General features: G+C 34.9%; 1 protein-coding gene across 26 annotated transcripts in view; it reads left to right on the top strand.

Moving 5' to 3' along the window:
• LOC143236454 (uncharacterized) overlaps nt 1-14,761 on the top strand; it is a 146,935-nt gene that overhangs the window by 115,954 nt on the left and 16,220 nt on the right. For 22 of the 26 annotated variants that reach the window (XM_076474711.1, XM_076474721.1, XM_076474714.1 and 19 more), the window contains 3 exons: nt 8,902-9,006; nt 12,830-12,971; nt 14,117-14,273. In XM_076474711.1, the coding sequence (XP_076330826.1) occupies nt 8,902-9,006; nt 12,830-12,971; nt 14,117-14,273 (404 nt within the window). The remainder of the gene's footprint in view (nt 1-8,901; nt 9,007-12,829; nt 12,972-14,116; nt 14,274-14,761) is intronic. The other 4 variants (XM_076474727.1, XM_076474729.1, XM_076474709.1 and 1 more) reach the window with 3 other exon arrangements.

The following is a 14,761-nucleotide window of genomic DNA, read 5'->3' as shown; positions in this document are numbered from 1 at the left end:
TTTCCTATGGATCCTCTAAAAAATTTAAATAAAATTGTAAAAAACGGTCAATGGGTAGCGACCACGTCTTGAATACTCAGAACAGCAATCTTCAACATCAGTAACACACGCACCTCATTTTCTTATATTACATTCTCTTTGAAAACCTTTAGGGCAAATGTCCCCTTTTTTTATTCAGAAGGGACTAGAGGGACTTGCTGGCTCTCCAAAGTCAGTAAAGAAACTTCGATCTGGAGACATATTGGTTGAAACATCCACATCCCAACACAGTGAACTCCTCTTGAATTCAAAGGCAATTGGGGATATACCTATTGAGGTTACACCCCATGCTACTTTGAATTCTTCACGAGGAGTTATTGTTGAAAGGGATTTGAAGAACATTCCCGAATCAGAGATTCTCGCTGGTCTCTCCACTCAAGGAGTTTCTGCAGTGAGGCGCATCTCCACTCGCAAAGATGGAGTTACACTGCCAACAAATACCCTCGTTTTAACATTTACTTCACCACGTGCACCTGCCTCCATCAAGGCAGGTTATCTCATTTGCAGGGTTCGGCCATACATACCAAACCCTCGTCGATGTTTCCAATGTCAGAGATTCAGCCACTCAAAGACATCTTGTCGTGGTTCCCTGACATGTGCTCGTTGTGGAGGCAAGGACCACAATGCCTATGACTGTGACTTGAACCCACATTGTGTAAACTGCAATGTTTCTCACCCCTCTTACTTTCATTCTTGCCCAAAATGGTTGGAGGAAAAAGAGGTGCAGCGTTTGAAAACAACACATAACATTAGTTATCCTGAGGCTCAGAAATTGCTGTCCACAACTCCATCTCGGACATATGCTGCTGCACTTCATTCCACAACTACAGTGGGAGTGCAGACAGATCTCTCTGTGCCTCCAAGAGAATCGTTTTCAAAACAAATGAAAGTCCTTTTGACCACTGTGGTTGAAAAGGTTGATGAATCGACTTCCACACCCATCTCTGTTCCTCCCATACCTTCCAACAAACCTCAAAATCCACGTCCTTCAGTTTCAAATACAGGCATTTCTTCTGATACATCTTTTTCTCCCACCACAAGAGACAAAACAATTATTCGTTAGCGTCCTCAGTCACTGGATTCCCCTTCCAATAACAAAGACCTGCCCACCCAACCCAGAGCAGGATTCATGGAGGTTGATAGACCTCCTTCGACTAAAGACAGTAAACAAAAAAGACGTGGTCGTAAACCGAAGGGTTCTCCAGCCACTTCACCTACCCGTTCTTAAAAATTGCCACCTTGATACAATGGAACTGTCGAGGTTTACGTTCTGATCTGGATAATATCAAAACGCTGATTGCTTCCTACCATCCTGTTTGTCTTTCTTTACAAGAAACATTTCTCAAAACTGCTGATACTGTCTCCATTCGGCAGTTTTTTCTGTACAGAAATGACAGGTTATGTGATGGTCGAGTACATGGAGGGGTGGCACTGTTGGTTGATCAACACGTGCCCACCCTGTCTTTGTCACTCAACACACCCTTGGAGGCTGTAGCCATCCGTGTTTCCTTGGGTCATACCATCACTGTTTGTTCTCTGTACCTGTCCCCTGGAGAGACATATGATCAATCATATCTTGATGCTCTCGTTGAACAGTTGCCGTCTCCATTTCTAATCCTGGGGGATTTTAATGGACATCATCCCCTCTGGGGAAGTGCTATTATTGATGGGAGGGGCCTATCTGTAGAGCGGATGCTCTCTGATCACAATCTTTCTCTTTTCAATACTGGTTCTTCCACTTACTTTCATGCACCTTGTCAGTCCTTTACCGCTATTGATCTCTCAGTTTGCTCCCCTACATTATTCTCCCATTTTTCATGGAGGGTTGACAGTAATCCACTAGGCAGTGATCATTTTATGATCCTTTTGAGAGAGACTAGCAGTGGTCGATGCCACCCTACCCACGTGCCCCAGTGGAAGCTGGATCAGGCAGACTGGTCCACTTTCACTGCTCTCGTAGAACTTGATCCTGCCATCGTAAATCAGCCATCAATAGACGACTGTGTAGCAGTGGTAACTGACTGTATTACACATGCAGCTGCTCGGTGTATTCCTAAAACCTCGACACGTTTTCCACGATATCCTCGTCTGTGGTGGAATCCTGCTTGCCACTTAGCACGGAAGGCTCAAAAGCGGGCCTGGGATACTTTTCGTAGATATCCCACACTTTCAAACCGGGTTGCTTTCCAACGGGCCCGTGCACATGCTAGGTGGGTAAGACGTCAAAGCCAAAAGGAATCTTGGATTAAGTTCACAACCAGCATATCTTCTACCACCAGTTCCAAGATCATATGGGACAGGATTCGAAAGGTTAATGGGCACTACAATTCTGTCCCCCTCTTGATCTTACTCTCTGATGGTCAGGGGTGACTGATGTTCGAACATCGCTAACACTCTAGGTGAAAGCTTTTGCCGGGTATCTAACACTTCTGCTTGTTCCTCCACCTTTTTGGCCATCAAGACTCGGGCAGAGCGATCACCTCTTTCCTTTCAAACTGACTGTTTCTTTGACTATAATTGTCCCTTTACCCTGGTGGAACTAAAAATGGCCCTTCATCGGTCTGCCAGTACGTCTGTTGGACCTGATGATATTCATTATGACATGCTGCACCATCTATCTCCTGCTTCTCTTGATGTCCTTCTGATTGTTTTCAACCGGATCTGGCAGGAGAATGTTTTTCCTGATGCCTGGTGCCAGGCTATTATTTTACCTTTCTCTAAGCCAGGGAAAGATCCCAAGATTGCTTCAAACTACCGTCCAATTGCTTTGACGAGCTGTCTCTGTAAGACATTAGAAAGGATGGTTAATGCTTGTCTTGTTTGGTTCCTTGATTCAAACAACCTCCTCTCGCCCACCCAGTGTGGGTTCCGTCGACAGCACTCCACCACAGACCACCTAATTTGTCTTGAAACATCTATCAGAGAAGCCTTTCTCAACTGCCAACATCTTGTATCAATATTCTTTGACATAGAGAAGGCTTACGACACAACACGGAGTTATGGCGTTTTGCGAGATTTCCATACATATGGGTTATGTGGCCATCTACCCATGTTTATTAAAAAATTTTTAATGGACAGGAGATTCCAAGTTCGTGTGGGTTTGACACTTTCCCATTCTTTTCTACAGGAACTTGGAGTCCCTCAAGGCTGTGTATTGAGTGTTACACTCTTCAGTATAAAGATAAATGCCATCACTGAACAACTCCCTCTCACTGTTGTGAATGGGCTGTATGTCGACGACTTTCACATCTCATGTCAGTCGTCAAACATGAGATATATTGAGCAGCAACTACAAACCGCCCTCAATTGTGTACGGAAGTAGACTCTGGCGAATGGCTTTAATTTCTCTCTCTCCAAAACTGTATGCATGCACTTTTGTCATCAACGGGGTATTCACCCTGATCCTGAACTTCATATCGGTGAAGTTTTGCTGCCAGTGGTCCCGGAGACCAAGTTCTTGGGGCTTATCTTTGATCGTAAACTGACCTTTATACCACACTTAAAGCAGCTTAGGGTCAATTGCACAAGAGCACTGAACATCCTTCGTGTTCTCTCTTCTACCAGTTGGGGGGCAGATCGCTATTCAATGTTAAAAGTATATCATGCTCTTATTAGATCAAAACTCGATTATGGATCAATGGTCTATGGCTCTGCCAGACCCTCGGCCTTAAAGATGCTGGACCCCATTCATCACCAAGGACTTCGACTCTGCACTGGGGCTTCCGTACCTCTCCAGTTCAAAGTATATACATTGAATCTCATGAACCTTCTCTACACCTTCGCCGTTTGCAACTATCTTTACAATATACTTCGAAACTTCATTCCTTACCAAAGCATCCCATCTGGAAATGTGTTTTCCTTCCTCAGTGGGCAGTACTTTTTCAGAACAGACGATCTGTCATTGTTCCGTTTATCCTTCGCATCTGGGCGCAATTGGATGAATTGGGTCTGTCCTTGGATAACATTGCAGATTCCACAGGTTGGCCCATCTCACCATGGCTTATTACAGCCCCCAAATGTGACCTTTCTTTCAATCACGTAAAAAAGGCAGATACTCCAGATTGGAAGTTCCGTCTTTTATTCAGTGAATATCTTTCAAACAATCATTCAGTTCCCATTTATACAGATGGTTCCAAATCAGGTAATTCAGTGGGCTCTGCTATGGTTTGCTATGGGTCAGTAGTTGCGCGCAGAATCCCTTCTACAGCTTCTGTGTTCACTGCTGAACTGTATGCCATATCTCTTGCCCTGGATCATATTGCAGCTGAGCAGTACTCCAACTGCACTATTTATACTGATTCGCTTAGTTCTATACTTGCCTTGGAATCGCTACACGTTAGCTCACATCCTATTCTCGCTGATATTCGAAACCGACTGGCCCATTTCTCATTAGCAGCTACTTCAATCCAGTTTTTCTGGATACCAGGCCATGTTGGTATTCGCGGGAACGAGCTTGCAGACACGGCAGCTAAATATGTCTGCTTCAGCACCATCACTCCTATGCCTATTCCGTACATGGACTATGGTGTTGTCTTCAAGGCTCGGCTCTGTGCCAGCTGGCAGTCCACTTGGAGTGAGCAATGTGACAACAAACTTTTTCAAATCAAACCCAAAATTGGATTTTGGCCATCTAGCTTCCGTAAAGTTCCGAAGGAGGAAGTTGTTCTCACTAGGCTATACATTGGTCACAGTTTTTAACTCATCATTTTCTTTTATCTGGAACTGATGCATCAATGTGTAGTTTGTGTAACACTCAAATCACTATCAGCCACGTTTTACTTTCTTGCCATCGTTACAATTCTCAACGACGGCAATATTTTAAACATGTTTTTTCCCAGGGTTTATCAGTAACATTGGACAGTGTTATTGGTGATGGTGACACTGTCCACCTTGATAAGGTTTTTAGTTTTTTAATGGTCATTAATCTTTTTAATCTCCATTAAGTGTTGCATATTTATTCATTACACCTTTTTAATTGTGGTTCCTTTTTTACAGTTTTAATCTCTCTCCTTCAATTTGACACTGGACAATGGCCAGAACATTAAATAACTCGACACCAGGACTGGAAAGGCCAACTTCAGGTGACTAACGCTGCTGTTTGAACTATCCGTTTGAACTACTCGTTAGTCGTTTTGGCAAGTTGTTATTACACTTTTGCTGCATGTCTTTTAACACTTTTACTACTTAACTTTTTAGTACTGGCCATATTGACTCATAACCCGGAACCAGGACTGGAAAGACCAACTTCAGGTGACTGACGGTGGTTTTTATACTTACCTGTTAGTCTTCCTAGCGGGTTATGATCATTACCATTCTGCTACAGGTAGTTCTTTACAACTTTGTTGACTGGATGTCAACATTGGTTTTTACACCATTTTCTGTTTTAATTGCCGTTTTGCTTTTATCTTTTTACTGGACATTTGGCTACTCATTACTACGATTTTGCGGAGTGTCTTTTAAAACTTTTATTCTTTTACATTTTGATAATAGCTGCTATGACACATAACCCGGAACCAGGACTGGAAAGGCCAACTTCAGGTGATTGACAGTGGTTCTTGAACTTACTTGTTAGTCTTCCTGGCGGGTTATGATCATTACCATTTTGCTAGAGTAAATATTTTACAACTTTGAAGACTGGATGTCACCATTGGTTTTTACACCATTTTCTGTTTTAATTGCTGTTTTGTTTTTACCTTTATTTACTTTTACAAATTTTACTCCATTTACTTGACATTTATCTTTTTACTGGACATTTGGCTACTCATTATTACGATTTTGCGGAGTGTCTTTTAAAACTTTTATTCTTTTACATTTTGATACTGGTTGCTATGACACATAACCCGGAACCAGGACTGGAAAGACCAACTTCAGGTGACTGACGGTGGTTCTTGAACTTACCTGTTAGTCTTCCTGGCGGGTTATGATCATTACCTTTTTGCTAGAGTAAATACCTTACAACTTCTTATACTCTACCTTCTATCTTAACATTGTAGACTAGGTTTTTGTTTTACCTTTATTTCCATTTATGTCTATTACTACATTTATTTTTTTATTTTATTTTTTACATTTTTACTGAATGTCTGGCGCAGATAGCCTCGCTGCTTTGTACCATAAAACACTAAATCAATCAATCAATCAAACCTCATGTTAATTTAAAGAATTAACCAAAAACAATTAGAAGTCACTAATTTTCCGTATAAATGCGTAAAAGATTCGAGCAATAATTAGTATAATTTATTATAATATCAGTGGTATTTTTGATTATCAGTTTGTGTGCGTGTGTGTGTGTGACTCATTTTATTAGTAATCCTAAAGCCAACAAAATTGGAGACCTGCAAGCAGTGTATTGCATAAATATACTATCAATCTGTTTAAAAAAACAATAGCATTGGATCCCATAAAAATTTTAGGGGTTAATAAGACTAGTGGGTAGTTGCATGAAAAATATCTTCAGTACTATCAGTCATTTGCCAAAATTCTCTGGTGATTGTGTTTTATTAGTAACTGACTACCAACATGGCATAACTATTATATTGTAATGTTTGAAGTATAAATTATCTGGCTAATATGAAGAATTGTCAGAGATAAATCCCATTTTCCCTGCTGTATATGAACATCTCAACATTTCAATTAAATTCATAAATTTAAATCACTGTAATAAATAAAATATTTTTCTGAAAAGTTATGACACTTCATAACTTTTTATTTCTGTGGAAAGATTGTTTAAAGATCTCAAAATTCACAGTGGTTTAATTGGAATTTTGAAAGAGGTGGAATTCCTCTTTGTTATCTATTGATTTACAACACAAAATTAGGTTTTTTTTCTCCTCTCAGCAGACAGCAAATAGTCAGATGTGGCTTTGCTATATAAAAAAATAAACAAAAATAACATTCCAATTAGAAGACCAAGAATATTCATGGCTTAAAATTTTCAGAAGTGGAACTCTATGCCACACCAAATTAACCGTTGAAAATGCACTTGAAAATAGTCCTAAATATAATTGTTATATAGGTCAGTGCTTCCCAAGCTGTATGCCATGGAAAGGTCTTAGGTGTGTGCTGGAATTCTTGCAGTTATTATGTAATTTTTATTTAATGATGTAAATTTATTATTAATTTAATACATTTTTAAATTTGATTTATTTTCGTGATACAAATTTAACAGTAATTTCTGCTTGTCCTAGTCATTGGGGTGCTACTAAGCCTGCGATATGGACTTACTGACATGTGGTGCAAAAGTTTGGGACATTAAAAGTGTGCTGCAAACTGAAAAAGTTTGGGAAGTATTGGAGTAGGTAGTGGACCCAGTGAAGAAGGGTGTAGTAGCTTCCAGAATATGAATACATTAGCACATGATTTTTTTTAGAACACCTTAGATTGTCATATACCATTTAGATATGAAATTAATATATTTTTTTTGTACTACATCTGTTTTGATAATTCTTGATTTTCAGGGATTTTCATATCATATCTAAATCTACTTTTTATTTATATTACTTTTAATCTTTGGATGAAAGTGATCTTAATATCAAACTGTTTTGTGCTTTTAGATATTTGCTGTGAGAGTTGGGAAATATATTAAATATGGTAGATTTGTATTGCTTGTAAAGAACCAGTTAGGAAATTTTCAGTCTGTTTCTTAACAAACTGTAATTATGAAGCACATATAGAATTTTAAGAGGTACATAAAAGTAAAGGTAATTTAGAGATGACATTTCATTAGATCCATAGAAACTATAATGTGATAGCTGTACTGTTGATTTTTTTCCCTTAATAAAAGTCAGATTTTTATTTAATTAATGGGGCTCAATTTTTGAAGGAGTGATTTTGGTACATACTGTAGTGTGCTTTTTAAGTTATAATACCCACCTTTGTACCTCCATGATCCTGTCTTCAAAATGGTATTATTTAAAGACACATTTAATACTACATTTCAGTAGCAGGATTTGAATTTTGATTACATCAGTAGATTGTTTTTTAAAAACAAAAAAACATTTACAAGTATTTTATTTGTTTTATAAATAAATAAATATGAAAGTGTTTGAAATGTGTTGTCGTTTTTTGTCTTTGTGCAATTAACATTTTTTAATCATGTGGCTTTATTTAAAAACATTTTTTTATGTACAGAAAATTTAATGAAAGCTTGTAATAAATGGAATAATATGGAGTTTATCAAAAAAAATATTTTAAGATTAATTGTTATTGATAATGTAAAAGTAATTAGTTCAGAGTAATTTAATAATAAGGTAGTTAATCAAGGCATTTCATTATGCTTACAAATATAAAATTACTGGAATGTCAAGTAACTGGCAAACTTATGTAATAAGTTAGTGTCGGAAGTTTTGTATAATGTATTATTATATAAAACATATACGGACAGTACGCTAACAATGTAATATTCCATTATGATACACTTTCAATGTTGTAGTGAGTAAATGATGATAAAACAGGTGAGAGAACTGCTTAGAGCATGTGTTCAGTTTACAGACAGAAAATAAATTGTACTCAGGAGACTTTTTTACTAGTTTTCTCTATTTTATTTGGTTTGTTAGCTCCCCCCTCTCCTAAGTAAAAATTATGTGTGTTTGTTGAGCAATAATGGAGATTGAAGTTGGTAGTTATAGTTGTGAAAGCTAGATGATAGTTTCACACACAGTGGGAAGTGAACAGAGAATCTTGAACACTTGTATCTGTATATGTGCATTTATCACAAAGTGTACTTGACAGTTTGGAACAAAGTTGGAGTTAAATTTGGGTGGTAGGAAAAGTTGGCTACTTGATGTTACTGCTTTTGTTTTTAAACTCTTTTTGTGGGCAACTACCGTAACATGAGGCTGACTCGCGTTTTCTGTCTATGTCTAGAGTGGTACATGCTCTAAGCAGTTTTAACCTGTATGAGGATGCCATTGAAGAACCCTTGGAAAACTTGGATGAACTCTCTGATGCTATAACTGATCCTACAACACTGTAAGTTGACTAGTCTCTCAACTTGTAACACACACGTACATGCTGTCCACTGTTTATCTCCAGAAACGTGTTTTGTAATTACATAAGTATTGTAGACAATTTTAATTTTCTTTAAACAAATGGAAGTGTTTTAAGATAAATCTTACTATAATACTGCTCAACTCTGTGCTGTATTGCTATTATTCCTGTAAATGTTTAGAAGCTTAACTCTGAAACACTAGATTAAAAAGTTGCACTCACAAGTCTCCAGAGAAGTACAGAAAATGATGCCTGTTGTAAGAAGAAAGTTAAGTGTGTCACTACCTACATTCAGATACTAGTAACTTAAGTGAAAATTGTATTTGTTAGAGGTACTTTTCAAAGAATTATTTATTGAAGATGTTTATTCTTAACCTTAGGATACTTTAAGTACAATAAAAAAAACTTTTAAAGGTCATATTGTGTTCATTCCTAGGATCATCTTATTGTATAAAATTAAATATACACACGTTTAAACATATATTAACCAAGGTAGAGTCAAATATAATGGGGTGGTTTTGATGGATCTACTCAAAGTTAATTCATCATTTGTGTTGCTTATACGAGTACTATAAGATTTTGTTTGCAACTGTTTAGGTTATCATCAGCCTAGGAAAAAAATTGAAAAAAGTAATTGTAAAATGAGATGTCATGTGAGAACAACAGTAATAACATGCAAAGTTATATTTAAGTTGGAAGCAAAATAAAGTTTTGTCTTTTGGTTACAAAGAAATAGAAATTAAGCTACACAGAACAAATTTTAGTGAAAAGTTAATATGGATATAAGAGCCCCTCTATATTATCATAATTGAATGAGGGTTTTATGGAAAAAACTCCATGTTTTTGTTTATTGAAATTTGATTTTATATTTAGTATTTTAATGCATACAAGTTTTACAAACACAAGGTTTTCTTTGTTCTTTAAATCTGGTTTCTATTTTTTAGCTTGTCTATTTGATGAAGAATTCATGGTAGTTTTTACATGCGATTTAAAAAAGAAAAAGATGACATAGGTATTGCGATTGCATGTAGTTTTATATAGGTTCTATTTTGGTACATAGATTGTAGATTAACTAACTTATTACTGAGATTTGTTTAAAACAGTCAATTGTTTGAGATTGTAGTTTTTCTTCACTGATTTCCAAGATGTAAAGTATGCAGCAATGGTGTGTTTTGTTATAATTTGTTTTGTTGAATTCTGGGTTATTGGTTGGATTTTCAGTATGGGGTTGATTAATGTTCCTGTCTATAATTTCTTCTCTTTTTTTCATCCTTTGAAAATTATTTAAAGCATTAAAATGTTCTTTTAATTGGTTAATTCATTAAAGTTGTTGGGTGAGCATAATTTTCTAGCTGTGTTAATTATGTTTTCAGTTTGTCAAGTTTTATTTTATTTCATGTGCAGTATACTGAAAAATGGTGAGGCTGGTTTTAATGGTTTTTTTTTGTGAATTTTGGGTTTTATTGTATATCAGTTATGTTAAATTGAGGTTATAAAATGTTTGTTTTTTCTTGTTCAGTGATGAACTTAACATTCAGGTTTATGAAGTTAAATTGGTTGGAAAAGTTTAATATGTGTTCTGTAGAAGTGAATATCGTAATGTATCATTTGTAAATCTCTACCAGTCTAGTGGCAGATGTAAACCTCAAATGTTTGTTTGGGTTTTAACCTGTCATAATATTTGGAGAAATGGGTTGCACATGCATTTATCATAAATGTGTATAGTTTGGGTGTTAGACATGAATTAAGTTTCAGTGATGGTAAATTCTACAAGATTGGTTAGTTGGTTACTTGGAATGTCTATTTTTGAGTTTGGGTAATTAATGTAAAGTTTTGTTACAAACTTCAATAGCTGAAACTTTGGAGAAAAAGGAGACTTCCTCAAAACTGGCCATCAAGGGTTTAAAGATTTTGTTCTTTGATTGACTTGCATTGTACTTCTGTTGGACTTGTGTAGATTGGCTTGAATTTATTTGTATCTGATAGGATGGCATTCATTTTGTCAATACATTCATTAGTATGATAGGATGTTATTAATTTTATAAATATATCCAGTAGTATTTATGATCTAAATGGTAGCATTGCCCTTAACAGCTTTTAGTATTTTAATATTGTCTTGTTTCAGATGACTGATTTGTGTATTCTTTGTTTGAAAGGTTATTTTTTTAAATGTCTAGAGAAAATTACTTGATGGTAGTTACATGAGTGGATGGAACATCTAAAAGAAAGTTAAAATAAACAATCTACTTAAAAGCTGTATCTTTGGACATTTATTCAGAGTATATAGTGTATTTTCTTTCTTCACAACAAGGTTGCCCCCAGTGGCACAACAGTGTGTGCAAACTCACACTGCTAGAATCCTGGTTTCAATAGCCATGATGGGCAGAGCACACATAGCCCATTGTGTAACCTTATGCTTAATTCAAAACAACAACACAACAAGGTTATTTTTAAACTATCTCTTGCAGAATTATGTGATAATTATGGTTTTGTTCAAGAATTCTTTAGGAAAGTTATTTAAAATATTGTTTGTAGGTTCTTTGGGTGTTGGATATACAAGATTGTTTGGCTTAATAAACATTATTTAGTTTTATTTAATAATTTAATATTTAATTATTATTTAGTTTTGATAACAAAAATGATTTAAAAAATAATTATTTTAAAGGCAATATTATAACATATATTATTACTTAACTTGATGAGAGTTGTGCATTGCATGTGTAGCTCAACTGTTGCAGAATTATTAACATCATTTTTCTCAAACTTCTTAGTTTTTTTCATCATGTGAATATTGATACATCGTAGAGACTTACAGTTTGTAAAACGTTCCAGGTGTCATTTGGGCAAGGTGTGTGTGAAGAAAAAGTGCAGTCGATTAAAAAATAATAATTGGTTAATGAAAAAAAAAATGAATTTAGCCATTAGTCACTATGTGAGTGATTAACTCTAATAGGTGATACCTTAAAGTGGGTTTCATTGTTTAACAGATAAAAGGGGAGTAATTTTCAAAGGGTGTTCTAAAGTAATTGAATCCATCTGTGTGGACTTTGATGAAAAAAGGAGAATTATTTAAAAATTAAGATACAACTGTGGTTACTCACGAGGTAACATAAATGAATTTATTACAGTTTGTATGGTAAGAAAGCGAAATATAGAAGAATAATTCATCTTGTTAACTGTCAACTGAACTAGCCTGTGCAAATGTATAAGAAAATTATAAAAATTTAAGATACAACTATATCCTATAGTGTAAAGAATTTTTTTACATTCATTTGACTTGTTTTGAATATATTATTTTAAAACAAGTAGATTGTGTGCTTCCATTTATTGTTCAAATTTACTACCAACAAGTCACACAGATACCTACCTTGAAAGATTTCCAGTCCATATGCATAAAACCCTGACATTGGGGAAGTAAATGTTGCCAGTGCTACTTAGAAAGAAGATTAGTTTATTAGAGTTAGAATCTTTTTCTGTCTTCTTGTTGGTGAGTGTGTGATATTTGTGCTTGCATTCTTAGTCTGTGAGGAACAGAGCTTCAGTTTTCTTGCCAGATCTATAAGGTGGGCTTTCATCTCATGACAGGGAATAATTTTGGGTGTGAATGTGAAATTGAATTCTTTATTCAGAAACCCATACCTTCAGTATTTGATTGTTGGTCCAGTCTGTTTATTACAAATCTGACTGGCCTCTATAGTTAGTGTAGTTTGTTTGTTTTTGTTGGTGTTTAGCGCATAACTGCTACTTTCTTTAGCAAGTTTGTTAACCTTTTATTTAAACAGCTAAAAGTTTCCTTGAATTTCAGGGTTTCTGTGAGTAGACGAACCTTTGGTCCTGGGAACGTTACTGTCTATGTATGGTTTGCATCAGACCAGGCTCTTGCTAAATGTATTTGGTCAATGGCCGTAGCTCAACACCAGTTTTATCTGGATAAGAAACACTGTAAGGTAAGATTTCAGAATGTATTTAGTAATATTTGTTTAATGGCCATTGTTTGTGAGGAAATCAAATTTGGTAAGTTGTGTTAATGTTTTTGAACACTGTTCTGTACACTTGACTTAGACAGAATAATGTATCATTCAGTAACTTTTATGGACCTACATGTTTAAGGTGTTTTATGAATTATATTCAAACAAAGATATGAAATCATAGAGGTTACACAACTACTGGCTATGGATGTAGGGACAGAAATGACCAGATAGGAGTTAAGTTAATTGTGTTTATAATGACCCCACCCCTAAGTTTAATAACTTGATTTATCAAAAACTACCAATCATAAGAGCTTCTGGATTTTCAGTGGAAGTGTATGAAGGTTCACGACCATTTTGTGGTCGATTTAATGCTGCAATTTAAAGTAAAGAAAACATGTTTTTTGTTGCTGTTGTTTGAACATTTTAGACCTCTTTCTTTAATATTTGCAAAATTGTAAAAGTTTTTAAATATGTTTTCAAATATCCAATTATAGTTTGATAATTATTAAAACTCATGGCTGAATTAGTTTAGATAATATATTCACGGTGAATTCCATCTCTCAGGACGTTAAATTTTTGCTTCCTTATAAATAAAATTTTCACTTGGTACTTTTTTTTTTAATCCATAAAAAATATTCAATTTATAGTGTAAATGGGAAATTATTTACAAAAGTTTAAATTCCTTAAAATTATTAGAATATAAAGAAAAAGAACATCTACATTACGAGGCATTTATAGTGTGATTATAAAATATATTCAGTATTTCCATCATTACATTATAGTGATTTTGCTTTAGTACAGGTTACTAAGGTACACAATTTTTTCATAATAATTTGTTAAGTGAATAAGAAGGAAACCATATGAAAACTAAAAGTTGTTTTTATGGTACTGTAAAGAAATAGAAGACTAGTTAAACTATTATAAAGTTAGCCACTACTGGTTATTGAGATTATTTTCTAACATTAGACAAAGGTAATTTAAATAAGACTTTAGAACAAAGTCTTTGGTACAATAAATATATTAACTATAATGAAAACAATGTCTGTAAAGCATTAAGTCTTTTCTTTCAAAAACAGTATTTCTGTGTTTTCACACCATCAATCCTCCTCTTCTTTTTTAAGAGTCGAGTAAGTATATTTCGTAGCCTTGCAGAAATAGCTACTGATCTATCGCATAGTGTGCAGTCCTTATCCTCGGTCAGCTCAACATCCAACTTAAGTCGCAGTACCAGTTCACATAGTCTTCCAACATTAAGAACTGAGGGTAAATTCAACTTCTGTAAGTTTTGGTTAGAAGTAAATGCTATGGTTATACATTTTATTGTTTGATAATTATAGGCATATGATAGTATTTTGGTATGTATGTAGTTTAATACTGTATTTACGACAATTAACAAAAAAAAGGTAATAAGTAGTAACATCTGAGATAGACATAAAATATAACTCTCCAGGATATAGTATTAACCAACAACCTTTTTGAGATACCATGAAACATGATACTGTGGGCTTTTTGAAAGTGCTTGGTTGTATTTCTTTTCTAATACTATTAAATTGCTAACATAAACTTACTTCTTGTTTTAAAGAACTATGGTCATTTTCCATACCAGGTAGTATTGTGAAATGGAAAATATTTTTTTAACAATATTGACCTTTTTTATTATAAATTTGTATTTTGTTACTGACCTTTTAAATGTTTTCTCATCAATTAAAGATATAAAGTTTTGATTTGGATGATCTTAGTGAGGATTTTTAACTGGCTATTCAATG

The sequence above is a fragment of the Tachypleus tridentatus genome, chromosome 13 (assembly GCF_004210375.1).
Source record: "Tachypleus tridentatus isolate NWPU-2018 chromosome 13, ASM421037v1, whole genome shotgun sequence".
Classification (NCBI taxonomy): Eukaryota; Metazoa; Arthropoda; class Merostomata; order Xiphosura; family Limulidae; genus Tachypleus; species Tachypleus tridentatus.
The sequence above is the reverse complement of the archived record's forward strand: the minus strand, read 5'-3'. Positions and strand labels throughout refer to the sequence as shown.